This window comes from Portunus trituberculatus, chromosome 44 (genome assembly GCF_017591435.1).
Source record: "Portunus trituberculatus isolate SZX2019 chromosome 44, ASM1759143v1, whole genome shotgun sequence".
Lineage (NCBI taxonomy): Eukaryota > Metazoa > Arthropoda > Malacostraca > Decapoda > Portunidae > Portunus > Portunus trituberculatus.
The window spans coordinates 22,622,152-22,650,028 of record NC_059298.1 but is presented as its reverse complement, the minus strand read 5'-3'; the positions used below and the strand labels follow the sequence as shown (position 1 = coordinate 22,650,028).

At 39.4% G+C, this 27,877-nt stretch overlaps 1 protein-coding gene across 1 annotated transcript in view; it reads right to left on the bottom strand.

The window, feature by feature from the left end:
* The window catches only part of LOC123518820 (coiled-coil domain-containing protein 137-like), a 44,590-nt gene that overhangs the window by 5,738 nt on the left and 10,975 nt on the right, over positions 1 to 27,877 (bottom strand). The window contains exon 5 of the mRNA XM_045279849.1: positions 8,421 to 8,591. Coding sequence (XP_045135784.1) covers positions 8,421 to 8,591 — 171 coding nt within the window. The remainder of the gene's footprint in view (positions 1 to 8,420; positions 8,592 to 27,877) is intronic.

Sequence of the window (27,877 nt, the reverse complement as noted above, 5' to 3'; positions counted from 1 at the left end):
AAATGGTGCATATGCGCCAGGCAGTCTCCAGCAGAAGAGTCAGAGATCACCTGGGCATCTATCACCACACTGCTCCTTTTATCCCAAATGATGTAAGGCTTCCTCACTCCAGCAGCCATGCATATAATGGGCTACCTTCTAACCTCTAGATGTTTCTTCAGAAGGAGCTTCGTAAGAAGGGTAAGCACATACATGGTCATGACATTTGGTGCACTTGGCCACAAGTACTTGGACCACATCCTCCAAATGTGCCCCAACAACTCAATGTGCCCACATCCAAGGTTGCATAGCACGGGGACAGATAGTCTGCCCTTAGATGACCAAAGTCTTTGGCTAATCAAGCCAAGCCGCATTTTGAAGGCATTTATATAGGCATGGCCGGGTATCAAGAGAGTTCCGTCATGGACCCATTTGTGCGTAGGTGGGAACTGATCAGTACACTGGAGTCCCCTCCCATTGGCTGACTCATACAGCTGCTCACAGCGGAGTTGTGTAGCAGCAGCCAACAAGTCTTTCTGGGAGAGGCCCTGCAGATTGAGATATTTCCTTCCCAACCCAGCCACCCTAGTGTCATTTGAAGCAGCCAGCCTCTTGTACACAACCCTCTTGAGGGCCAGGATCAGAGTTGAGAATATCTGTATTCCCAAGCCCCCATCAGCCACCCTAGCAAACAGTGCTGTACTGAGCATGTCATGAGGCAGATGGAGAGCCTTCATGACACGCCTGCACATCTCTGCTTCAATCTTGTTCAGGAGAACTTTAGGGGAGTGCCTCAGCACTTGTTGGTATTGGTGCTGGGGAACCAGGACATTTCTAATGGTCCACAGTTTTTGTTGTGGCTTAAAGGGTGCTTTCCGGATGCATCCTAAGTCCTGCTTTATGGAGGCCAGTGCCCGGCCAGGCTCGGCACAACCTCTTGATGGTTGGATCTTCAGCCCAAGATAACAACAGGTCTGTCCTGGGGACAAGCTCTTTATAGGAACAGCATTAACAGTAAAGATGGAATCGGAGTCAACCAGCCATCTTTTATATTAGTGATCGCCTATGATCTTTAAGGTCATGCACTTGGCGGGGCCCAATTGCAGCCCCACTGCACTGGCCCCCTTGACTAAAGCATCTAGCAAGGCTTGGAGACCGGCACCAGTGGAGGCCATAAGAGCCACATCATCAGCATATGTGATGCAGCTGATTATCTCTCCAGCAAAATGCATCCCAACATTTTCTGGGAGTTCTGATAAGGCCCAATCTAAGGTGATGTTAAATAAGTATGGGGACAGGGGTCTCCTCGCCTCGAAGAACACCCTTAGAAATCTTGTAACTGTCAACCATAATATCAGTGGCAGCTTTGCTGTACAAGTTTTTAATAAACTCAATGAGCTCAGGTGGAATACCCCACCTCTGCAGCCAGAGAGATAGGTGGCCCATTGGGTCAAATGCCTTCTTGAAATCAATGAAGGCCACAGAAAGGGACAAATTGGTGATCGTGGCGCTTTTAATGCTGTCCTCTACGAGGAAGAGACTGGCTGCTGCTACCCCTTCCTCAGGTGCAAAGCCTTTCTGTGCTGCTGGTAATGGGGCGGTCTTCATGAATCTTGTCGCTAATATCTTATTAACAACCGGAGGAGGAGAGAGATGATCATGAGAGAGCAGAAATCTGGCTCCTCCAGGTTGGTCTTTTTAGGGATTGGAGTAGTACATCCTTCAGCCTAGGATGCCAGGACATCCTTCAGGACCTAAATGGCCCAGCCTCTATCTTCATGTCACAAATTTTGGGCTCTGCGTACTTCCAGCATCTTGCCATTTTTGGGTCCCCACTATGACCTTCCTCCCCTAGACCAGGAGGTTGGTAAGTGTAAGGCCCAGCAGGGCACCACTCCTTCACCATCTGTTCTAAGTCAGCTACACCGTTTGGAATGGACAACCTGAAGGAGGTGGCCACTTACCTAAGCGACCTTAGCACCTCACACTCGGGCTGCTCGTCAACTGCAGAAACGTCTGTGGGTCTGCCCCTGGCAGATATTATTGCCTCCTCCAAAGATGGCTTGGGAGGCCCAGGAGGAACTGGTGCACTGGCCCCTATTCAAGGTTGGCGCAAGCTTAAGTCCCCAAGTTGTGACTTATAGCATTGGCCTTTACGAGCCCCCTTGGTGAACTCAGAGTCTGATGGGGGACTATCTGCTCAACGAGCACCTGGTTAATGTTGTGTATTCCAGGATTATTCACCTCGAAGGTAGCCATGAGCATCAGCTCCTCCTGGTCCCAGCTGCCCTTTGAGTGAGTCGAAACAGTCTGCTGCATTTACTTCTTCGTCAGCTGATTATCCCATCTTTATACGGGATCACTGTTTTTTAAGTCTCCTCTGTCACCAAACATGTTGTTTTGCAGTCCTTTCTCTTTCATGTCATCTTGTATACAGTCTTTCCATCTAATCTTGGGTCTTCCTCTCCTCCTCCTTCCTTGCACTTCCATATCCAGGGCTCTCCTCTCCTCACTTGCTGCATCCCTCCTCATGATGTGCCTGTACCATCTTAACCTTGCTTCCCAAGTCTTCTTCGATATCTCTCCCACCTTCACTGTTCCTCTGATCCTTGTATTGCTTGTTCTGTTCTCCCTTGTCATGCCACACATCAAATGTAGCATCTTCATTTCTGTTACTTCTATCCTCTGGTTGTTTACTTTCTTCACAGGCAATGCCTCTGCTCCATATGTCATTGCTGGTCTCACCACAGTCTTATATACATACTTTTTTCCCTTTAGTTTTACTGACATCTTCCTGTCACACACTACTCCCGATACATCTCTCCAGCTTCTCCATCCTGCTTGTATTCTTCTAGTTATTTCCTTATCTTCCCTGCCATCTGCTGATAGGGTAGCTCCCATATACTTGAAAGCATCTACCCTCTCCAGGTCCATTCCCTCCATCTTGATGCTCTTCCATCCTGGTCTTCCTCTGTACACTTCATATATTTTGTCTGTTCTACTTATCTTCAGAATGAAATTCCATGGCATGAGCAGATCACTCGTGAAGTCTTGGCCCCCTATAGAAGGCGAAGAGTCTGTGACATTGGAGGCAGGTAGGTGACTTGTTGCCCACATTTGCAGCCATAATTCCCGGACTCTATTTGCACGATTAAACACTCAAAAGGATCCTAGTAAATGTCAGCAAACCACTTAGGTCAGGGACTGCAGTGGGAGGGAAAATGTTTGCTGCAGATTAATTTCTGGATCTATTCCAGAAACTAATCTGTGTTGCCCAGCAGGAGGCCACAAGGAGACCCTTTCCCTTTAACTAGCTCTGGTGACAATTCACTACTTGTATTCTGTCAGCTAGATGCTCCCAGGAGGAAGCAAAATAATAACGCAGTTAGCCTCCATTTGGCACACTAAATGGATAGACCACAATCTCTCCATGTCAGCTGAAGAGTTAACTGAGGTGACTTGCACACTGTTGCCTGTAGAAGGTTGCCAGTTAGTGTTCCAAAAGCATCAGAACATCTTGCCTTCCAGGGAAAGTAGTTGCTGGTCTCCTCTGTTTATCATAGAAAAAAAATTACAAAGCACCAGTGACATCAAAACTTTCCACTCATACTGTACATACATATTGCTGACTTTCATAACTGGAATAACACCACCAAAAATACACAAGATCAGAATGTTTGTGACTTTAAATGATGTATCTGTGACCCACTTTGATGTGTAAAAAAAGCATTGCACCATGAGTTTTACACTGTTCATTTGTAGTTCTTTTCCTATTTGGTATATTTGTTTTCAACCACAATTTGCAATTTCCATACATTACCTCTATCTCTATTCCCAGTTACTGTCAACATCACCAGAAGTATATATATTTATAATAAAACAATATAGCTCTCTCTCTCTCTCTCATGCCATGAAATGAATTAAAGAAAAGGACTGTATCAATGGACTGTGGAAGAGAAGAATATAATCATCACGCTGGCCACACCTTTGTTTAATTTTTATTTGATATGTACTTCTGGTGGTATTTACCCTCACTGTAAATATTAATAATATACAGGGCTTAGAGATCATTGTATGGAAAATAAACAGACAATAGAGAAAATCAACTAAAACTTAACTTTGTTGAAAATGAAAAGCTGTAGTGCAATGTTTTCCATGATAGTGTTGAACAGACACAAGATTTTAAAGTAATATAAATTCCAGTAATAGAGGTTTGTTTCTAGTAGTGCTTAGTAGTGCTACTAGACTATTGGAAATCATTATAGAAGACAAACAGACTGTTGAGTAGAGAAATTTCATGCAAATATGTTATTCATTGTTATTATAAAAGATTTGGTGTCTACTCTCAGCAGGAAACTTCATATTTGGTGGTGTGGTGGTGATGGTTGAGTTGGCTTGTGTTGTTAAGTGTTTCCAGCTGATCAACCAACAACTCTCAAATGTTTTTCAATAGTGCTTGTGAAATCTGTTGAAGGAATATTACGACAACGAAAAGAATCGTTGACTAAGGTTTGCTTACAGCCACGAGATCTGACATACATAATGAATTGTACTGGGGAAAAAGTCATACCATGCTTTGATAGTGCCAACACAGTACCTTGCATCAAACTTTTGTGGTTATGCTGGTGGTGGTGTAATGATGAATTGGTGATCACCATCACTTTAACCTCATCCTTTGGCAAAGGTTTTAAATTCAATGCCAATGAACTAATTTCTACTCCTCACAGTAAATCCAATAGATGCAGGTAGACATGCCAAAATCAGATCACAAGGACTTTTATTAACTAGAACTGCACTACATGCAAGTCTTGAATATCACTTAACTAATAGGTTTGGTCATGACATCTGAAATTTTTCATTTAATCACTACACCACAAGAATTCAAGACTCTCCACCCTCAGCACTGTCATTTAAGTAGTAGCAACAAAGATTTATTGCTAATGTAGTTGTCATTTTCCATCAAAACATGTATGATGTCCCTCTCAATACCACCAACACAAGAATGCTTCAGACTGGTAAAATTTTTAGTAAAGATTTCCAATAACCATAACATCCCTGTTCCAGATTTCAATGCCTACAAAGAAGATATTCAGCACATGCTAGATGATCCATACTATGTAAAAGGCTAAATGAAATGTGAAAAAAAAGTGAAATATTAGCAAAACTCAATGACAGTTGTATACCCATACATGACTATAACAGAAAAAATGCTACATGCATCAGATCTAAATAACAATACTGAGGTAGCTAGATGAGATCAACCAAGAGAAGTAAACCATGAATCTAGAAATGAGAACAAAGTATCAATCAGTTCCTGTGGCATCCAGGGGGATGCACAGGGCCTCAATGAGTCCATACCACCATGATCTCTACAAGGTATACAAATAAGCAAAGAGGATAAAGATGTGGTGGGACAAGATGAGCTGAGCACATTTCAGTTATTCTAGAGAAAATGTCTCCCTCTTCAATGTGACTCCCAAGAGAGGATACACTAACATTATCTTGATTAATGCAATTTTCCAAGGAGTGTACTTAGGAGGCTAGTTGAAAAATAAAGAAAATGCAAGAAATCATTTCATGGGAGAATAATTCATCAATGTTTGAATGCCATTTACATACCTATTTAAATACTCCCCACTCACACTGTCATTCACTAGAGGTCATTGTAAGGAAGACGGAAATTATACAATACACTTTATTTTTTATTGTGTATGGAAGTTTCTTCTCACAGCCTAGGAGAGGAGAGAGCCCACTTTTTACTTTCGATCACCATGATGAATAGGAGAGGAGAGAGCCATCACCATGATGAATAGGAGAGGAGAGAACCCACCTTTTACTTTCAATCACCATGATGAATAAGAGTAAGTCTTGCCTTACTCAAGGAGTGAGTTAATGACAAATGCACACCATACATTATTAGCATAGAGCAGGGAACAACAGAAGGGTGAGCACGTCAGCTGGTCTTTCCTTCCTGCCTCCCACTCCATATCTAAATCATGCTTCTACCTCTCCTACCCTGACCACTTCTGCTATGTCTGCTCCTGTACAATTAGAGCCACTACCTTCAACATATGTTTCCATTAGCAAGAAAAGATACAAAATTTTCCAGTAATGACAAAATCTCATTCACTGGAGATAATGTTTTAGTTTCAACTGAGCAACTTCAGACACTGGTTGACAACATGCATATAAAAAGTCTCCAGCTTGACACTTGTCACCAATCACCGAGCCTCTTGCATCAGTGTGGCAGGTCATTGGTGTGAAAATTAAATGTGCAAAGCGTTACATCTAAAAGATTCCACATGCCAACAAAACTAAGTTTGTCAATGCAATTGGAATTATGGCTCAAAGTCATCTACTACACCTTAAAACAAATCATTATAAAGCTAGGCACCTAAAAATTCCAGTAATATATGTTGATCAAAAGTGCTTGAGTGTCCCTTTTAAATTCTAAAGCCCCATATCTCAAAAACTACCTGCACTACTGAAGCACATTTCTCCGCCATTTATAGTTAGATTCTGGTCCTTAGAAAGGGAGTTATAATACCCCCTCCCTCCCAAAAAACATCCAGATAAGGAAGACTGGATTTTTTTCTTAACCACAAAACCAAGAATGAAAACTCGTCAAGTGATTTTCTTGAAAAACCATCGAAGTATCTTATGTTGATTTTCACAAAAAATTGTCAAAATATTCAAACTAAGCCTCAGTTTTTTTCCTTAAGAAAAAATAAATCAATAACTCATAAATTTAATAAAATCTATGTATATAACTCTAAAGGCTTATGAAAATTTGGTGCACTTTGGTTCATAAATAACAAATCAAATTAACTTAGTCAATGTTTTTTTTTTTTCTCATTTATAAACCAAACTACACCAAATTTTTATGAGTTGAAGTTCCTTTAGGTGAGTTACATTTGTATGTTTCACTGAATTTGGAGCAATAGTTATTTTTAAGGTAAAACAGGAAATTCAGGTTTAGACTTTTGCTTATTTTGACTTTAGGGAGTGGGGAATTTCCTTGAGAAATTGTAACTATATAGTTTACCTGTTTTCTAAGAAAATAGTGACAATTTTTCATTTTTTGGTTACTATTGAGAAAAAAAATCTAACCACTTTTCTCATCTGGATTTTTCTCTTTAGCAAAACTAAACACTCAAAATTTTATCAGAATCATCAAAATCAGACCATAAATGGCAAGGAAAAGCCTCTTGAGAGTGCAATAATTTAGCTTTGAAATATAAAGGTTTAGACTTTAAGGAACAGTCACAAGCTTTTCATCCATATCTAGCTATATAATACTGGAAGGAATTTTTTAGGTGCCAAGTTTTATTATTCATTTGTTTTGAGTTAATGATCTTGAGCTAAAATTGCTACTGTGTTGACAGATGACTTGTTTTGTTGGCATCTGGAATTTGTTAGATGGAACACTGCACATGATTTTCACAACGAGGACATGCCACAGTAATTAGTGGTAAGTGTCAAGTCAGGGAGTTTATTTGCATATTTTGGGACAACACGTGTTGCTGACCAGTGCTTTAAGCTGTTAACTGAAACTAATACATTATCTCGTATGGAATGTGATTTCCTCATCGCTCTCAAAAATTTTAGACCTTCTCACTAAGAGGTTCCCTTGCCAGTGGAAACAATGATGCTGAATACAGTGGCTGTAATTGTACAGTAACAAGAGATGTAGCAAAAGTAGTAGTAAGGGCAGCAGAGGCAGAAACATAACTGGAGTGGAAGGTGAGGTGGGGGAAGGACGCACCAGCTGATGTGCTGTTAGGTTATGCACACAAGCTCACATTGTTCTCTGCTGTCTGCTGATATATAATGCCCTTTTTGCCAGTAACTTGCTTCTTTTGATTAAGGTAAGACTTCCTCTTACCCATCATGGTGAAAGAGAACAGAGTGCAGAGTGAATGAGTACTAAAAACAAGTCTAAAAAAGTTGGTGAAAAAGAGAGCATCACTACCTCCTTCCTTGCTCTAGTGAGTGACTGGCTCATTTCACCAGCTGAGCTGAGGGAGGAGCTTCCACACACTACTATGGACAAAACTGTTCCTTCTCAACTTTATTTTTTATTTTTTATTTTTTACTTAAGTATTTTTTATGAATATTTTCTTACAGCCATCTTCCATCTGCAATGACTTTGACTGAACAACGAAGTGTGATTGTGGTCATATAAGTTAGCATTTAAAGAGTATTTAAACTTAGATGATGAATTATCATGCCTGCTTTGTGAAGTACTAGCCCTAAGGATGCTATAAGATAATTTTGGTATTTTTCAATATTTTTGGGATTTTCAACTCAATTGGTCCACTTAACAAGAACCACAAGTTTACTTATATCTCAGCAATGCAACTTTTCTCTTTAGGTGACAATGGTACATACAAAGGCAAGGCAGAGCAACAATCAAACAAGGACAAACAGTTCACCAATACCTTCTCCTCTTTCCCATTCATCTTCTTTGTGAGTTTCTTGGTGTCAAGGCTTGGAGGCTCATACACAACTTCTCCAAACTCAAACTTGTCTTGATAGTAAGAAAATTCATCATCATCGCCATCGTCCCCATCATTTTTTCTCTTCTTACCTCGTCTGCGCTTATCTCTTTCCTGGAATTAAAGATTTATATTATTAATTTTACAAGTAACTTCAAAAGGTTTACATAGTTTCTTTTAATAGGGAAAGCATTACAGAATAGGAAAAGATGGAAAGAATACTTAGAGTGCTCAACATGAACCTGAGACTAATACAGTTGTAAAAGAGAAAGAAATGAGCAAAGGGAGAACTGTAAATAATAATAAAATAGAATTTACTTTCTTCACCATAGATAGTGAATATGTTGAAACCTTCAATTCTTTAAATGCAAATGTAACCTTTTCAATACCACAGCATAATTTTTATTATATTCTCACTACCATTAGTGTAATTAAATTAAGGATATTTTTTCACAATTATATGTTGCATAATCATCTCTAGATGCTTCAGATATGTACCTACCATATTTGCATGTTATGTCCTTATTTATCTTACAATCATAGAATAACTGACTGAGAACTGGAAATTGTAGAAACAAGTGGAGTATTCAGAAGTTATTTTTATAGCAAATAATAAATTACAGCTTTCTGTGAAATCAGAAATGAGCATAAAGATGTAAACATCACTTCTGAAACTGTGAAACTTGTAGTTTGAATAAGTGATAGCAATGTGCCTAATTTCTGTGTGTGTGTGTGTGTGTGTATTTACCTAGTTGTATTTACCTAGTTGGGCCTGGGCTTTATGCTCATGTGGCTCCGTCTCCATATCTACACTTATCCAATTTTCTTTAAAACTATGCACACTCGTTGCTGATACCACTTTCTCACTCAAACTGCTCCAAGTCTCAACACATCTTTGCAAGAAACTAAATTTTTTAACATCTCTCAGGCATCTTTCCTTCCTCAGTTTCTTACTATGCAATCTTGTGCTTCTAATGTCATATTCTTCTTTCAGGATTAGTTTCTCATTATCCACTTGATCCATTCCGTTCCACGTCTAAACTATTCCATGCTTCCACCCTTCTATGAGGGAAGCTGTGTGTGTGTGTGTGTGTGTGTGTGTGTGTGTGTGTGTGTGTGTGTGTGTGTGTGTGTGTGTGTGTGTGTGTGTGTGTGTGTGTGTGTGTGTGTGTGTGTATTTACCTAGTTGTGTGCCAGTGTCAATAGTGTATTTCCCCATGTTGTCTCTGATCCTTCCATTGACCAGTCCTCCCAACACACCTCTTTACAATTAAAATCTCCCATCATTATAGTTCGTTCATAATTTCAGCCACCCAACATTTCTTCCAGACATGTTCCTGTATCAACTTTGTCATTTCTTCATATTCCTGTACTGACCATGCATTTGTCTTAGGTTCTACCTAGTTGTAGTTTCTGCTCTGATCTTTACAGGGCCTTGGCTTTATGCTTGTGTGGTCCCTTCTCCATATCTACACTTATCCAATCTTGCTTTAAAAGTATGCACACTTGTTGCAGACACTACTTCTTCATCCAAACTGTTCCACGTCTCAATACATATCTGCGGGAAACTATATTTTTTAATATCTCTCAGATATCTTCCTTTTCTCAGCTTTTTACTATGCGATCTTGTGCTTCGGATGTCATATTCTTCTCTCAGGATCAGTTTCTCATTATCCACTTGGTCCATTCCGTTGATCAATTTATCAGGTCTCCTCTCTCCCTTCTTTATTCCAGGGTTGGTAGATCCATAGCCTTTAGTCTCTCCTCATATGTCATCCCTTCAAATTCTGGAAACATTCTTGTAGCTATTTTTCTTATGCGTTTCTTTTTATGAGGGGTCCACACTACTGCATATTCCAATCTGGGTCTTATTATAGTACTTATCAATTTCTTCATCATTTCTTTGTCCATGTAGTGAAATGCTACTCCAATATTCCTTAGCAAATTATGTTTCTCTAAAAATTCTATCAATATGGCTTACTGGTTGATTGTTTTCTTCCATTGTCACTTCTAAGTCCTTTTCCTTTTCGACTTTCTCCAGTTCTACTCCATCTCCCATCTTATAGATTTCCACAGGTTGTCTTTCACTCTTTCCCATTTCTATGACATGGCTTTTGTTCACATTGAATTCCATTTCCCACTTCTTACTCCATTCCCAGATCTTATTTAGTCTTCTTGCAGTATTTCACAATCCTCCTTTTGCTTTATAACTCTGCACAGTTTCGTATCATCCGCAAACAGATTTGTGTAGCTGTTCACTCCTTCTGGCATGTCGTTAATATAAATGAGGAAAAGTATTGGTGCCAATACTGACCCCTGTGGCACTCCGCTTTCTACTGCTCTCCACTTGACTTCATATCTTTAACTACCGTCCTTATTTCTCTCCCTCAAATAATTTTCTATCCATCTCAATGTGCTTCCTTTTAAGCCACCCTTCTCCTCTAACTTCCACAGTAATCTTGCATGTGGCACTTTATCAAACGCCTTTTTTAAATCCAAATAAATACAGTCAACCCATCCTCTCTCTCTTGTACTCTATCAACTATTCTAGAATAGAAACTCAATAAATTAGTTACACAAGACCGTCTTTTCTAAAACCAAATTGGCTATTTGATATTAATTTGTTGTCTTCAAGGAACTCGATCCATTGTTTCTTTATTATTCTTTCACACATCTTGCATATTACACTAGTTAGTGATACTGGTCTGTAATTTAAAGGTTCTTCCTTCCTTCTGCTCTTATATATGGGAACCACCTCAGCTCTTTTCCATTCTACTGGTACTGTTCCATTTTCTATTGAGCATTTTATGATGTATATAGGACTTGCTAGTTCTTCCCTACATTCTTTCAGTATTCTGCCTGAGACTTCATCTGGTCCCATTGCCTTCTCTTCATCCAGTTCCTTCATTAACTCTTTTATTTCAAGCTTGGTTACTTTAATCTCTTTCATATAGATTGTCTCTATTACTCTGTGGCCTCTCAAATTTGGATTCCTTAGTAAAGACCTCCTGGAATTTTTATTTAATAGTTCTGCCATACTTTTGGGTCTTCCACCATCCCGTTCTCTCCTTTTAACCTTTCTATTGTTTCTTTTTGCCTAATTTTTCCATTTATGAATCTATAGAACAATTTTGGTTGCTCCTTACATTTTTCGACAATGTCTTTTTCGAAGTTCTTTTCCTCTTCCTTCCTCACCTTAACATATTCATTTCTCGCTGCTTTGAAGTTTTCCTTATTTGCTGGATTCCTATTTCTCCTCCACCTTTTCCATGCTCCATCTCTTTTCTCCTTTCCCTTGGCACACCTTGCATTAAACCAATCTTTCTTTCCTTCTTCTTTAGGTCTATATTTTGGGACATATTCCCTGACTCCTATTTTGTATATTTCCAAAAATAAGTTATATTTGTCTTGCATTGTCTCTGAATTTTCCATCTCCTCCCAGTCTACGTTTTAAAAATAGCTCTTGAGATTCTCAATATCTGCCTTTCTGTAATTTTCATTTTTATTCCAAAGCTGGATGTGTAACGACTTAACTTGCTCTCGTGCCCACGCTCTTGAGTCTTTCGAATTTTCCACCATCTGGCTGCGACTTAACAGTCACTCTCAAACTAAATTCATCTATGCTGTTTATCTCTCCCCTAACTCTTCTGACTATAGTAATTTCTTCGACTACTTAACTTCTAAAGTGGAGCACATTCTGTCCCTCTACCCTTTCGCTGAGATTTCCATTCTTGGAGATTTCAATGTTCACCACCAGCTTTGGCTTTCCTTTCCCTTCATTGACCAACCTGGTGAACTAGCCTTCAACTTTGCTATCCTCCATGACCTAGAGCAACTGGTGCAACACCCTACTCGTATTCCTGACCGTCTTGGAGACACGCCCAACATTCTTGATCTCTTCCTCACCTCTAACCCTTCTGCTTATGCTGTCACCCATTGGGCTCCTCCGATTACAATCTCATTTCTGTATGTTGTCCTATTTTTCCAATCCCTCCGCAGGATCCCCCAAAGCGAAAGTGCCTCGGGCGTTTTGCCTCTGCCAGTTGGCGGGACCTGAGGAGGTACGAGTATTATGCTGATTTTCCCTGAAATGATTATTGCTTCCGTGTCAGAGACCCATCTCTTTGTGCTGAACGCATAACAGAGGTGTTAGTATCTGGCAAAATTCTTCGTAATGATGTTTTCCATGCCCTTGCTGGCCTAAACCCTCGGAAGGCTTATGGACCTGATGGGGTCCCTCCTATTGTTCTCAAAAACTGTGCTTCTGTGCTTGCACCTTGCCTGGCCAAACTCTTCCAACTTTGTCTATCGACTTCTACCTTTCCTTCCTGCTGGAAGTTCACCTACATTCAGCCTGTTCCTAAAAAGGGTGACCGTTCTAACCCCTCAAACTACCGTCCTATAGCTTTAATCTCTTGCTTGTGTAATGTTTTTGAATCTATCCTGAATAGGAAGATTCTCAAACATCTGTCACTTCACAATCTTCTGTCTGATCGCCAGTATGGCTTCCGTCAAGGTCGCTCTACTGGTAATCTTCTGGCTTTTCTTACCGAGTCTTGGTCATCCTCTTTCAGAGATTTTGGTGAAACTTTTGCTGTAGCATTAGACATATGAAACGCTTTTGATAGAGTCTGGCATAAAGCTTTGATTTCAAAACTGCCCTCCTACGGCTTCTATCCTTCTCTCTGCAACTTTATCTCAAGTTTCCTTCCCGACCGCTCTATTGCTGCTGTGGTAGACGGCTACTGTTCTTCTCCTAAACCTATTAATAGTGGTGTTCCTCAGGGTTCTGTCCTGTCACCCACTCTCTTTCTATTATTCACTAATGACCTTCTTAACCAAACTTCTTGCCCTATCCACTCCTACGCTGATGATACAACCCTACATCTTTCCACGTTCTTTCAGAGACGTCCAACCCTTCAGGAAATCAACAGATCATGCGGGGACGCCACAGAACGCCTGACTTCCGATCTTTCTAAGATTTCCGATTGGGGCAGAGAAAATCTAGTAGTTTTCAATGCCTCAAAAACTCAATTCCTCCATCTATCAACTCGACACAACCTTCCAGACAACTATCCCCTCTTCTTCAATGACACTCAACTGTCTCCTCTTCCACAATGAATATCCTCGGTCTGTCCTTTGCTCATAATCTTAACTGGAAACTTCACATCTCACCTCTTGCTAAAACAGCTTCAATGAAATTAGGTGTTCTGAGGCGTCTCCGCCAGTTTTTCTCGCCCCTCCAACTGCTTACTCTGTATAAGGGCCTTATCCGTCCCTGTATGGAGTACTCTTCGCATGTTTGGGGGGGGTTCCAGTCACACAGCTTTGCTTGATAGGGTGGAATTGAAAGCTCTTCGTCTCATCAACTCCCCTCCTCTGACTAACTGTCTTCAGTCTCTCTCTCACCGCCGAAATGTTGCATCCCTTTCTATATTTTATCGCTATTTTCATGGTAACTATTCTACTGATCTTGCTAACTGCATGCCTCCCCTCCTCCTGTGGCCACGCTGCACAAGGCTTTCTTCTTTCTCTCATCCCTATTCTGTCCAACTCTCTAATGCAAGAGTTTACCAATACGCTCAATCATTCATCCCTTTCACTGGTACACTCTGGAACTCCCTCCCTGCATCTGTATTTCCGAATTCCTACAACTTGTCTTCTTTTAAGAGGGAGGTATCGAGGCATTTGCTCCCCTAATTCTGGCTGACGGTTTTGGCACTTTTTGAAGTCTTTGGAGAGCCAGCTCAAGTGGGCTTTTCTAACTTTCTTTTTTTTGCCCTTGGCTGGCCCTCTTCCCTATGTAAAAAAAAAAAAAAAAAAAAAAATTTAAGCGGTCTCCTTTGTACGAATTGTCTCTATCTTCCTTTCTCTCTTCTATATCTATTTCTAATATTGCATGGTCACTCTTTTCCAATGGGCACTTATATCTTATATCATCATTCATTTGTATACCCCTTGTAAAAACTAGGTCCAATCTTGCCGGCTCATCGTTTCCTCTGAATCTTGTGCATTCCTTTACTCTCTGGTCCATCATATTGTCTATCATTAGGTTCAAGAATCTTTCTCCTCAGGCTTCTTCCCCCATACCACTTTCATAATTTTCCCAGTCCACTTCTTTAGTGTGTGTGTGTGAGAGCGCATGTATTCACCTAGTTGTAATTTTACAGGGCCTGGGTATGATACTCGTGTGGCCCCGTCTCCATATCTACACACATCCAACTTTCCTTTAAAACTATGCACACTCCTCGCTGACACCACCTCCTCACTCAAACCATTCCACACCTCAACACATCTTTGTGGGAAACTATATTTCTTCACATCCTTTAAGCATATTCCCTTGGCTATCTTTTTATTATGCGATCTCGTAGTTCTATTTAAGTTTTCCTCTCTCAACATCATTTGCTCATTATCCACTTCATCCAGTCCGTTCAACAGTTCTAGTACAAGCCTGCTTGTAACTATTATGTATCCATGTATCAATAAATATAAATAGAGAACATCTTTCATTGAAGACAAAAATATTTAGTAACAGATAGCAATGGTGATTACAAAAAAACGAGGGAATTATCTGTATAATGATTAGAGATAGAGTTGGCACTGACAAGTATAATGAAAACATTTGATTAGGGCAATTGAGCTACTATGATTTAGAAAGATTGGAATCCTCATCTAATTAGTAGGAATGGAAAAGGTGAGTGGGCTTGTGGTAACCTGACACAGTCAAAGAAGATAAAAGAAATAAGAAAAGAAAAAGGAATAAGAGAAATAGAAAAATAAAGGAAGAAGGAATGCAGAGGAAAAATAGACAAACACAGTATCATGTAATTAGAATTTTGTTTGAAGTCTTGATGGTGACACATGGGAAGGTCTTCACATGGCCTGACCCACATGAAGAACAGTAAACATAGGACTGAGAGTACTTGAAGAGAAGATATGGGAGGCACAAACAGTCCTGACACATGAAAAAGAAGGTAACTGTAGGTAAGGGGACACTGACAGGTCTAACAGTTGGTGACTGCAGTGCCCATACTCCACCCAGATACCAGACTTGGGTAAAAATATATATTGCAATGCCTAGGGATGTGTCATGTGTAAAACATGTATTAATGTGGATTGGATCAAAATGTATATTGCCACACGTATGGGTGTGTCTTATTTTAAATATGCATTTCTGCTTGTGAACTACTCGTATGTCAAATTTATGGAATTATTGACCCTATTTGTAGTAGTCTTTTTTTGAGGGAAAATTATAACAAACTCGGGTATAAGGTGAGATGTAACTCAGGTGGAGAGGTTAAAGTTCAAGACAACATAAGACATGAGAGCAGAAGCTGAGAGGTCCCAGAGTCCTGATCTGAGAGGAGTCAGAGGTGATATGGACAAAATTGCTCTTGTATTAGTAAATGGAGCTTAAAAGATTGGTGATGCAGTCTAAACTCAGTTAAAAAAAAAAAAAAAGGAAATAAATTGTAAAATGTTATATTGTTACAAGGTTTAAATTTATGATCTGAATTTGATTATATATATATATATATATATATATATATATATATATATATATATATATATATATATATATATATATATATATATATCGGATCTTGACTATGAGTTTTGATAATGAATTATTTTGGATGAGTAACTTTTGTGAAAAACTTGTGTCAAGTATAAAGAAAGTTAATCAACTACTTGCTGAAGTAATTACTGACAATTATTAGTGAATATAATTTTAATTGAATTAAATGTAGAACATTTTAGCAGTGTATGATATATTGCCTAGTAGTTATTATATTGAGTAACAATTTCACACACAGCCAAGCAACTGCAACTTGCAAGCAAAATAGGATCAACAAGTACAACAGATGATGCCCCACTACTTGACTGCAATGAAATATAGTGTATGAATAAAAATATTAAGTAAATAAATAAATAAATCCAGCAACATAAATTACAGTCATGTCATTCCAATACCTAATACACTATGATTTAAGGCTCGTACATGACTGAGCACTGCCCAGCAGACATTGCCCATTTACTGGCACAGGTTGTGTGTTGTGCACACAGGTGGCAGTTAGCAGCAGTCAAACATGAGGGTAGGCAGCTAGTGGCTGGTGCAGTATGATCACCACAGTGTTGCAGTAAAAAGCAGCAGACAGTTGAAATGAAGAGCATAGAATTGTGCTGCATAATAATTGCTGCTATATGCAAAAAAAAAAAAGATATTGTTGCGAAGGTGTATTGCAGCAGCCTCCTAGATATGTACGTGTGCCTGTGTGAGTGTGGAGCAGCGTCATAAGAGAGTACATGTGGGTAGTACATATGAGTACATATGTGCAGACTTTAGCTAAAGGGTGAGCGAAGTGTTGGTTGCTCGTGTTTATGAAACTGTCACACCTTAATGGAAGGGACGCTGAGCTAGGCACTGGCCTCCCCTGGGATAATTGTCATACGGTACCATGTAAATAAGGCATGCATGTGTGAATTGCTTGTAGCCAGCATTTTCGGGGATATATTGGTAATTAGCGGTTAAGGTAGATAGCGTTACCTAATAAGCTGAAATAGACTCGTAAGGACATTGCCTGGCAGGTGCAACGGCACAGGAGGCGTGGTTTGTTGGGCACTGTGTGGCACCGACGAGGACAGAGGAAAGAGGAGTGTAGCAAGAGACCTCGAAGGAACAAGTCGTACTCTGGGGAGCAGTCAGAGAGTGAACGAGAGACGGAGAGACAGTGAAGTGCCTGACGAACTAACAAAGTGTTACCCGTACTTTGTTGCCGCCACCTGTTCCCGGTGACTCGTGTATAGTTGCTGTAATATATAGAAATAAGGAAGAAGTGTTTCCTTCTCCCCACTCTGTGTGACTGAGCTGAGTGAGAGTGGGTGCTATAGAAGCAGACAGCCAGGCCTGAGAGAGCGATCTGCCCGCCGCTCTACCCCAGCCGCACCGCGCCACCCAGGTAAAGTCCTTCTCCCCGACACACACGCCCCAAATCCCGAGAAGATTGTGAGGCGTCCCCTCCCTGAAGAAGAAGCTGAAGGAGGGTCGCAGCAATATGAAGGAAAAAAAATGGCACAACAAGCAGTTACATAAATTCAGAGACAAACATGGGCAAGACTTCACCAATTATATTCTACACACTTGCATCTTTTTTAGTTCTTGTCTATGCAAATTATAAATTGATTCCATTTAACTCTTCACTTGACTTGTGTTAATATTAGTCCCATTTTCTTCATATCCTCTGTAATTGATGTTTTATTTTTTTTTTTTTTTTGTAAGTCACAGCCTATAGCACCTGTAGGTATATACTTAAAGAGTATGGGAAGAACTATCCAGCTTCCACCCATTAGTGACACAGGCAATTTTATTTATAATGGTACCCATATTAGAGCCCATATCACCACCCAAGTGCAATAACACCTCCACCTAGAAACTGGGTATCATGGTGACATGTAGGTAACTTTAAACCACTCAACAAATGACAAAGTTTCAAGCCAGTATGTGATGGGATTCAAACCTATGCATGGACATCTGCCCAATCCCAAGCTCACCACCTTATCCACTACGTCACCGTTAGTGCTCCTGTATGTTTGTCCCCATCTATGTACACATGTGCTCTGATATTTCATATGCATAGGTGCTGGTGATAGAATTCTATTAATTAAACTCTTCACTATGGACAACAGAAAACAGCTCTTGGCACCATATCTGGGCTGGGTTGGGGTGGGGAGATACCTGATTCAGAGGCAGCTCTCTCTCTCTCTCTCTCTCTCTCTCTCTCTCTCTCTCTCTCTTTCTTTCTCACTACAGAAATAATGATAAGTGATTTTTCATAATAGATAAGTACAATAAGAAATAAACCCCACACAATTTTTATAAGAAAAAATTATAGTGTGCCTTCTAAAGGCCATTTTCTGAAGATGACAAATGAGAAAACAATTTTTATGGTAAACTAATCTATTGATACCATGAAAAAAAAAAAAAAAAATTATTTCCAGCATGGCACATCAGTACTTATCCTTATATAAGAGAGTCATACACCTTTTCAAGAATAATAAAAGTCTCTGAAGAAGACTGTCAAAACGTAAGAGAATAAACAGTGTTCCTAATTCTGCCCAGGTTTCCTTACCGCCTTTACACTCAATAATAAAAGCCATTGTATCATATACAATCTACATTCTAAGAGACTCATACACTATCCAGGAAAGAAAACACTATCTTAGCAGAAAGCAGCCATATAAAGGCACATAATTGAATGTCACAAACTTCCAGATGATGCAAAATACCCATCATCATGTTGAAGGGTTAATCAACATGGTCTGTTCTCTATATCAATTAATTCTTCCAAGTTGTTTGATGGATGCTGGACTGGACATTTTATACACTGGTGACCTATCAAGAGAGTTAAGTTAGTAACAGCCAGGATCCCTGTATCACCTTTGTTCGTGTGGCAGAGCCGTCATACCTTACAGTAGGCAGCAAAACACTAGGAGCCAGGCATTGTCTGGTGATGTAGGTGAAGTGCAGGCTTGGACAATCCAATCATTTGCTCGCCTAAATTGTCCAAGTGGTCGGCATTTAACAAGTGCCCAGGCAATGCTCACTTGTGTGTACAGGCCTTTAGTTGTGACAGTTTCACAATTTGTACATACTTCCGTATGACTTGCCACTATGCAATGGTCAGAATTTTTAAGTGCTTGGTGACATTAGTATTAAAAAAACAGTCTCCACAAATGGTGTAAGCAAGAGTAGTGCCAAACTTCAGCACTGTAATAAGCATTTAGGGGACTGCCAGTGATCAGAAAATGTAGACAGTTAGTTCAACAACATCCAATTCCTTGCCCATTTCCAAGATCATCCACCAAGCAACTCACTAACTTTCATTAACTCTTCTTGTTATTTCTATTGCGTTCTTGTAATGTTCTTTGCTCTCAAAATGTTGGATATCTTTTCACAATAAAATTCCCACATGATATTGGTTTGCAATGCACCTCCAATAACAATTTTCTTTACAATGTTCATACCATTAAACTTGTGTTTCTGCATCAATATTACTTCCATCACATGTGTTTAAAAACATTCCGCAACAAGTCAGTCCATAGAAGCACATAATGGAAGTTTGTCACATTTAAAACAATGGTGTATACTGGCAAAAAAAAGACATGGCACATAATTTTGGAAAGATCACCAGGGAGTTGAATAGCAAAAATTTAAACTAATCTTGGGACTTTACATGTAAAATTTGATAGTAGTAAGTGTTCATTAGCTAGTAGACTGAATGATAGACTGCTTCTTGCGATCTCATCCCTGCAAGCATGGAGGACAATGCCAGAGAGCTGTCCAGAAAGAAATTATGCTTTTATGCACAAATAATATCACATATGTTATAGTATGTGGCTGAAAATTTTAGCAATAAAATTTAATAAAATGATAATTACAATTAATATCAATTAAGATATTAATTGAATCTGAATTGAATGTATCTGAAAACCCATGAATTTGATTGAAAAATAAATATCATAATATAAGTAATCTAGCTTTATACCAGATTAGCAACTCCAAACAAGATACCCCAAACAAAGCACAACACACTCATACTCTTAATGCCACCAACTCCAGGTGAAAAGGGTTACTTTAAAGGACCACCTTATTACATCTCAAGAGCTGTACTGCACAGCTGGCCACAACAAACAAAACAAAACACACCCACAACAAAGGCTGGCAGCATACACTGGTATACACAGCCCCTTCATAATGAGACCATTCCCTACCCTGTACCTACTTCAGTCCTTACACAAAAGTAGATGCAGAGTATTTCCAACAGAGAACTTGGCACCATAACTGAGTCTATACACTAAAAGGCCCTGTTAAATATACCCACTCTTCCTCCCAGGAGTCAACAACAAGACTCATATTCGTGAACTCCACTGTCACTTCCCATTCACCTCCGTTACATTTAATCACACTTGCTCGTTGCACTGTCATTCTTCTCTCATTCAGTGCTCTCTTCAAACAGCTCATCCTCTTCAGGCATGACCTTCCTCTTAACCTTTCACATACATTGTTTTTTCTTTAAATGTAAGAGGGACACCAGACAAAGGCAACAAAACTGCAAATTTTTTTTTAAAAAGGCCCACTGAGGTGCTAGTCCATGAACAGAGTTGAAAGCTCAGTAAAAAATTACAGGATAAGTGTCTTGAAATCTTCTTCTTGAAGAAATTCAGGTAAAGAAGATGAAAACTGAGAAGCAAGCAGAGAGTTCCAAAGTTTACTACAGAGAGGGATGAAGGATTAGGAATAACTGGTATGTATGTAATTAGAAAGATGGACAGAATAGGGGTGAAAGAATGAAGATTCTTGTGCAGCAAGGCCACAGAATGACGGAAGACATACAGTAAACAAAATAAAAAAAACTGCAGTTGGCATGAAAATAAAGATAGAAGATACCAAGAGATGCAACACTGCAGCAATGAAAAAGGTTAAAGACAGTCAGAGAATAGTTAATGAAACAAAAATCTTTAGATTCCATCCTGTCTAAAAGAATGACAAGAGTGGAACACTCCATACATGTAAGGCATACATCATATAATGTAAGGCCCCTGAGTAAAACTGGCAGATACAACTCAGAATACCTAACTTCAACGAAGCAGTTTTAGCTAGATATGATATGTGAAGTTTCCAGTTAAGATCATAAGTAAAGGACAGACTGAGTATGTTTAGAGTAGAGGGAAGACAGTCAAGTGTCATCGAAGCAGAGGAGATAGTTGTCTGAAAAGCTATGTAAAATTCATAGATGAAGGAATTGAGTTTTTGAGGCTAAGAACAATATTAACCATTAAATGGGAATGTGACTTCACCTGGAGTCACCTGTTAGTGTTTTTAAAAAAATGCACCATTTTTCATGCACACCTGGCTCCAAGGTCTATGGGTCTGAGTCAAGTGTATGTTGGTCATCAGATCTAGAGGAGGACAGACAGCTTCCTCGTTGGTGATGCTCTTTCCTTCCTAAGTAAAGGCTGTGAAGCCAGGTGGACCCACAAGGTCCATTTAAGAAATAACAACTCATTAACATACTTTTGGGAGGAAAACATTGTTTATAGGCCTGTATATGTGATATACAGGGCCTTAATATCTCTAACTCATAGTAAATATGTTCACTGGGATTTGATAGAGTCCTGCTACAATTATTCCTTCGTTCTACATGTGTGTTTTTACAATTTTTTTCTTCTGGTTTCTTTTATAGGTAAATTTGACATGTCACATCCTTGTGGATTGTCTGATGAGAGAATACAGCAGCTGTTGGCTGAGGTAACTGTAGATCTCACTGGTGTAATATCATTCACTGAAGCCTATGAGCCAGTCACAGCTGTCTTGGTTATTTATAGAAAATCACGTTTTCAGGAATCACCTCTTTCTTTTGTTCAGAGCACCACAATTGGGATGGAGAGCATACAATTAGCAATGACAAACCATGTTGTGGGTATGCAGGCTCTGTTTATTTGTTTCTTTACCTGTTTGTTTATTTATCAAAATGAAAAACAAAAAATTTCATTTGGTCAGAACACCACAATTGGGAAGCAAATAAGGAATTATACACTATTTCTTAGAAAGAGCAACCATTTTAGTTAGAAAATATTCAATTTTCTTACTTTTATTTCCAAAGAATTCTTATTTATACGCTATATGGCAGTCACTTTTTTTTTCAATATTTTTTAAAAATAAATCATGAAAATTACATATGAACATAAATTTTTAAGTTTTTACTTTCATCATTCAACAAGATTTTTCTTTTTCAAATCTGATCGTCTAACTCAATAAAGATGATCTATATATTTTTTCAATATTTTTGCAGTGGGTCTAAATGAAGTCATGACAATGGCACCAATCGCTATCTGTGTAGTTTTCATTGTTCGCCAGCTGGTTTAATTCACAAGTTGGTCCTGCCTATCGCGCCGAACTGTCGCTCTTGTGGAAGCCCTATTAAAAAATATATATACAGATATTCATGCGCATAACAGAGGTGATTATCTCTGGCATGGAGCTATACATTCCTCATACTTTCTCTAACCCTAAAGCTAAAAAGCCTTGGTTTAACTCTGCTTGTTCTCGTGCTGTCAATGATAGAGAGGCGGCTCACAAACGGTTCCGTAGCCATCCAACTGCTGAAACTCATGCCCTATATATTTCTGCCCGTAATCATGCCAAATCTATTCTCCAACTTACTAAAAACTCTTTCATCAATAGAAAATGTCAAAGTCTTTCCAATTCTAACTCCTCTCGAGATTTCTGGCATCTAGCCAATAATATCTCTAACAACTTTACTTCTTCGTCTTTCCCTCCTTTACTTCATCCAGATGGCTCTACAGCTGTCTCTTCTTTTCTAAAGCTGAACTCTTCGCTCAAACCTTTGCTACCAACTCAACTTTGGATGATTCTGGGCATATTCCTCCTACTCCTCCACCCTCTGACTACTTCATCCCTAAAATTAAAATTCTTTATAAAGACGTTTTCCTGGCCCTCTCTGGCCTTGATTCTCGGAAGGCTTACGGTCCGGATGGAGTCCCTCCTGTTGTTCTCAAAACTGTGCTTCCGAACTCGCTCACTGCCTGGTCAAACTCTTTCATCTGTGTCTCTCTACTTCTATTTATCCTTCTTGCTGGAAGTTTGCTCACATTCAACCTGTCCCTAAAAAGGTGACCACTCCAATCCTTCTAACTACCGCCCTATAGCTTTGATTTCCTGCCTTTCTAAAGCCTTTGAGTCTATCCTTAATAGGAAGATAATGAGGCATCTATCAGCTCACAACCTTCTCTCTGATTGCCAGTATGGTTTCCGTAAAGGCAGATCTACTGGTGATCTTCTTACTTTCCTAACTGAATCTTGGTCATCCTCTTTAGGGACTTCGGTGAAACCTTTGCTGTCGGCCTTGACATATCGAAAGCCTTCGATAGAGTCTGGCACAAATCTTTAATTTCTAAACTACCCTCCTACGGATTCTATCCTTCTCTCTGTACCTTCATCTCCAGTTTCCTTTCCGATCGTTCTATTGCTGCTGTAGTAGACGGTCACTGTTCTTCCCTAAAACTATCAACAGTGGTGTTCCACAGGGTTCTGTCCTATCACCCACTCTCTTTCTATTATTCATCAATGATCTCCTAAATCTGACTCAATGCCCTATCCACTCCTATGCTGATGATACCACCTTGCATTATTCAACAGCGTTCAACAGACGCCCAACCCAACAACAATTAAATGACTCAAGGCGAGATGCTATAGGACGCCTAACTTCTGATCTTTCACTTGTTTCTGATTGGGGCAGAGAAAACCTGGTTTTGTTCAATGCCTCAAAAACTCAATTTCTACAACTATCTACTCGACATAACCTTCCAGACAACTATCCTCTCTTCTTCAATAACACTCAACTTCCCTCTCCTCTACATTAAACACACTCGGTCTATCCTTCACTAAAAATCTAAACTGGAAATTTCACATCTCTACTCTTGCTAAATCAGCTTCCAAGAAGTTAGGTGTCCTGTGGCGTCTTCGTCCATTTTTCTCCCTCCCAGCTGCTTGCTCTGTACAGGGCCTTATCCGCCCGTGTATGGAGTATGGCTCTCATGTCTGGGGATCCACACACAGCTTTACTAAACAAGGTGGAATCTAAAGCTTTTCGTCTTATCAACTCTTCTCCTCTAACTGACTGTCTTGATTCTTTAAGTCACCGCCGCAATGTTGCATCTTTATCTGTCTTCTACCGCTGTTTTCATGCTGTCTGCTCTTCTGAACTTGCTAACTGCATGCCTTCCCCTCCTGCGGCCTCGCTGCACAAGACTCTCTACTTCTTCTCATCCCTATTCTGTCCATCTTCCTAATGCAAGAGTTAACCAGTATCTTCACTCCTTCATTCCCTACACTGGTAAACTCTGGAACTCTCTACCTGTGTCTGTATTTCCACCTGCCTATGACTTAAACTCTTTCAAAAGAGGAGTGTCAAGACACCTCTTACGTTAACTGGACCCTCCTTTTAGATTTTTTTGTTTTTTCTCTTTCTCCTACTTTCCTCTTAACAGGGCCTGGCAACCAGCGGGATTTTTTTTTTTTCCAACACTTTGTTTTCCCTTGGCCAGTGCCCTTGTAATGTAAAAAAAAAAAAAAAAACATACTTCATAATATAAACGTTTGGTTATTTATCTATGTGTCTGATTGAAAATGACATAAAAATATGCAAACATATGTTCCTAATGGTGCAAAGTATGGATGTACCAGTGTCCCATCAAAATATTTTTTGTAAGTCTAATAGTACATATATACCTTATCACAAAACTGTCAGAGTTTCTGCATAGGATAATGCTCCACTCAAGAAGCGTAGAGCAAATATCACTGAGTAGCATTTATAAAAAAAACAATTTTCGGAGTCTGTGCCGAAATAACCTGGCCAACATTACCGAAACTGAATTTTCCTAACTGAATCAACAAGCGAACTTGGTATGCCTTTTGATCTCAGAAAGTTTCTCAGAGTTGGCACTGTCCATTTTCTAAGTTCATCCTCACTAATATCCATAGTGTTATCTATAGTAAAGTCATTGTGTAGCGAGTGTGCCGATGGCTCTTAACACGCTACATTTGTTTACGTTTCGATAGAACAATCTCGGTACATGTTAGACAATATAATCTATACTGTTAATTTCCTAAGACTATTAATTGTTGTGATTTTCTGTATGAATATAATTCATATTAATTTTCACGGAAAGAAAAGGCATTAAAACTACGCTTTACCTATTAATGATCTTTTCTATTTTTTGTCCCAGAAATGGAGATGGTAAAGAAGAGCGCTCGACATATATATAAACATTTCCACTTTTTTAGCTTATATGCCATGAGTACATTCTTAGAAAGATTATAACTATTTTATTAAACCATTTAATATTTACAAAACGTGCAGAAAAGTACGTTCCAGTTGACCAACTTGCTGTGAAATAATTAACCCATCTGGCGGTTGAAGGCACCTACATAGCAGATCGCGATCAGTCCCATTAGTGAGAGTGAAACTGGACATTTCCATTTAAGGGTTAAAGTTGCTCTGCCTCAATCAGAGATCCAAATCAGACGTTCTGTGGCATCCCTGCGTGAACCATTTAATTCATGAAGGGTTGGTCATCTATGAAAAGCTGTGTAAAACTACAGGGTGGTATCATCAGCATAGAAGTGGATAGGACAAGAAGTTTGATGAATAATAGGAATAAAGTGGATGACAGGACAGAATCCTGAAGAACACAGCACCTCTGTTAATAGATTTAGGAGAAAAACTGTGAAAATCTATCACAGTAGAAATACAACACTCAGAGAGGAAACTTAGATAAGGTAACAGAGAGAAGGTTAGAAGCAGTAAGGGACTGTTTGGAAATCAAAGCTTTACACCACATTCCACCCACAGGTTTTCATGTGTCTAAGGCAACACCATAAGTTTTACCAAAATCTCTAAAAGAGGATGACTAAGACTCAGCAAGAAAAGAAAACCCACAAGGTCAACAGTAGAGTGCCTTTTACAGAAGCCATACTGCAATTAGGTAACATAAACTTTCTTCAGAAATTGTAAACAGCACTTCTATTGCATCACTCAAAAGTAAAGTAGACAAATATCTAAAAATTAACCCTCAGCAAGCTCTCTTCTTGTCTGAATAATCCAAATTAATTACACAATATCATTGTTATTATTGTTTTGAGTGTCTTTTTTCAGATAGACATATAGAGTTCACTGTAGGGTAAATGGTAGAATCTCCTATATAGTAGAACTCATCCATAGCTACCCACAAGGTGTGGCTCCTCTTGGGTGCAACGTTGCCACTGCTATACCAGTACCTTCTTAAAAGAAAACGGAGTGATGATCGTTCTCTACTTCACTAAAAGAAGTCAGAAGAGACCCAAATACCTATGCAGCTATATAGTACATTAAATGTAATAAAGATTCTGGTTATATACATGAAAATGAGACAAATAATTTACATGTTTGTCAAATAAGTGCACATACGAGTAGAAACACAGAGTAATATATTGAGTGGTTCCTTGCTTCAGTCAAAGGTAAGAGTGTTGCCCGATTTGCTTTCTCTTGCAAGAAATATCTATTACGGCGGAATATAAATTCCTTGGTCTGGCTGCGCCAGACAGTGTATGACGGGGAAGTGTCAGGGGGTCCCAAGATGTATTAGACTAATACATCTTGGGGGGTCCTTCCATGGTGGTGACCAGAGGAGGAGTGAAGCGACACATGCGTGGCGACCTGACTCACCCCCCAACCTCCCCGGGAATTTCCACCTGGGTCGTGAGTGACAACGTCGCCTGACCTGATATGACACATCACCGTCCATGTATATGAACTAGCTTAATTTATTTTCGTATATGACAAATATTTATATCATCTACCACTTAATTAAGGTTTCTGAATGTTCTGAGAACGTTTTTTTGATAATGTTATGATTACAGGACAGTGAGTAGTTTGTTTTTATTGGAGATTTGGCATAGTCTCACGGCAGACATGGCCAACGCCCTATGGGTAGGTACGGATGAGTTTTAGTATAGTCCTTTCCTATGAAAATTTCATATAAGTTTTTCCATACTGTATAGTACTTTTCAACTATTTTCTATGCCAGTAAAAGTTGGAGGGAGTGGTTGGTGGGGAGGAGCCTTCTACTGTACTGTGCTGCCCCTCTTCCCTGTAGCTAGTTAGAATTACACTCGATCCTTGTTTATCTGGATCTTGTTTATCTGGATTTTGGTTTATCTGGACAAGTCCAGATAATAATTTAATAATTTGAGTCCGAATGGCCAACAAATTAATTTAAACAACATGCACCTTGCACATTTCCAGAAATGCCCAATAGATGGTAGTAGGTGGTTGTAAACAAGTTCCGGTGAGGCTCATGAACGCTGTGCATTGTCCAGTATCAGTGAACAAGTTTGTGCATTTTTCAATACCTTAAAACTCTTAATTATGTCTCTCAATGGTGTTAGGCATAAGTGAATGGCCATAGCTGTGACTTAAAAGCTGGAATAAATAAGAAAATTAGAGAAAGGAGCCAGAGTTGCAAGTGTTTGTGAGGCCTATGATGTGGCAAAGCAAACTTTGATGAATTTAGTTTGAGAGTGACTGTTAAGTCGTAGCCAGATGGTGGAAAATTCGGAAGACTCAAGAGCCTTCTGAATTTTCCACCATCTGGCTACGACTTAACAGTCACTCTCAAACTAAATTCATCTGTGCTGTTTATCTCTCCCCTAACTCTTCTGACTATAGTAATTTCTTCGACTACTTAACTTGTAGAGTGGAGCACATTCTGTCCCTCTACCCTTTCGCTGAGATTTCCATTCTTGGAGATTTCAATGTTCACCACCAGCTTTGGCTTTC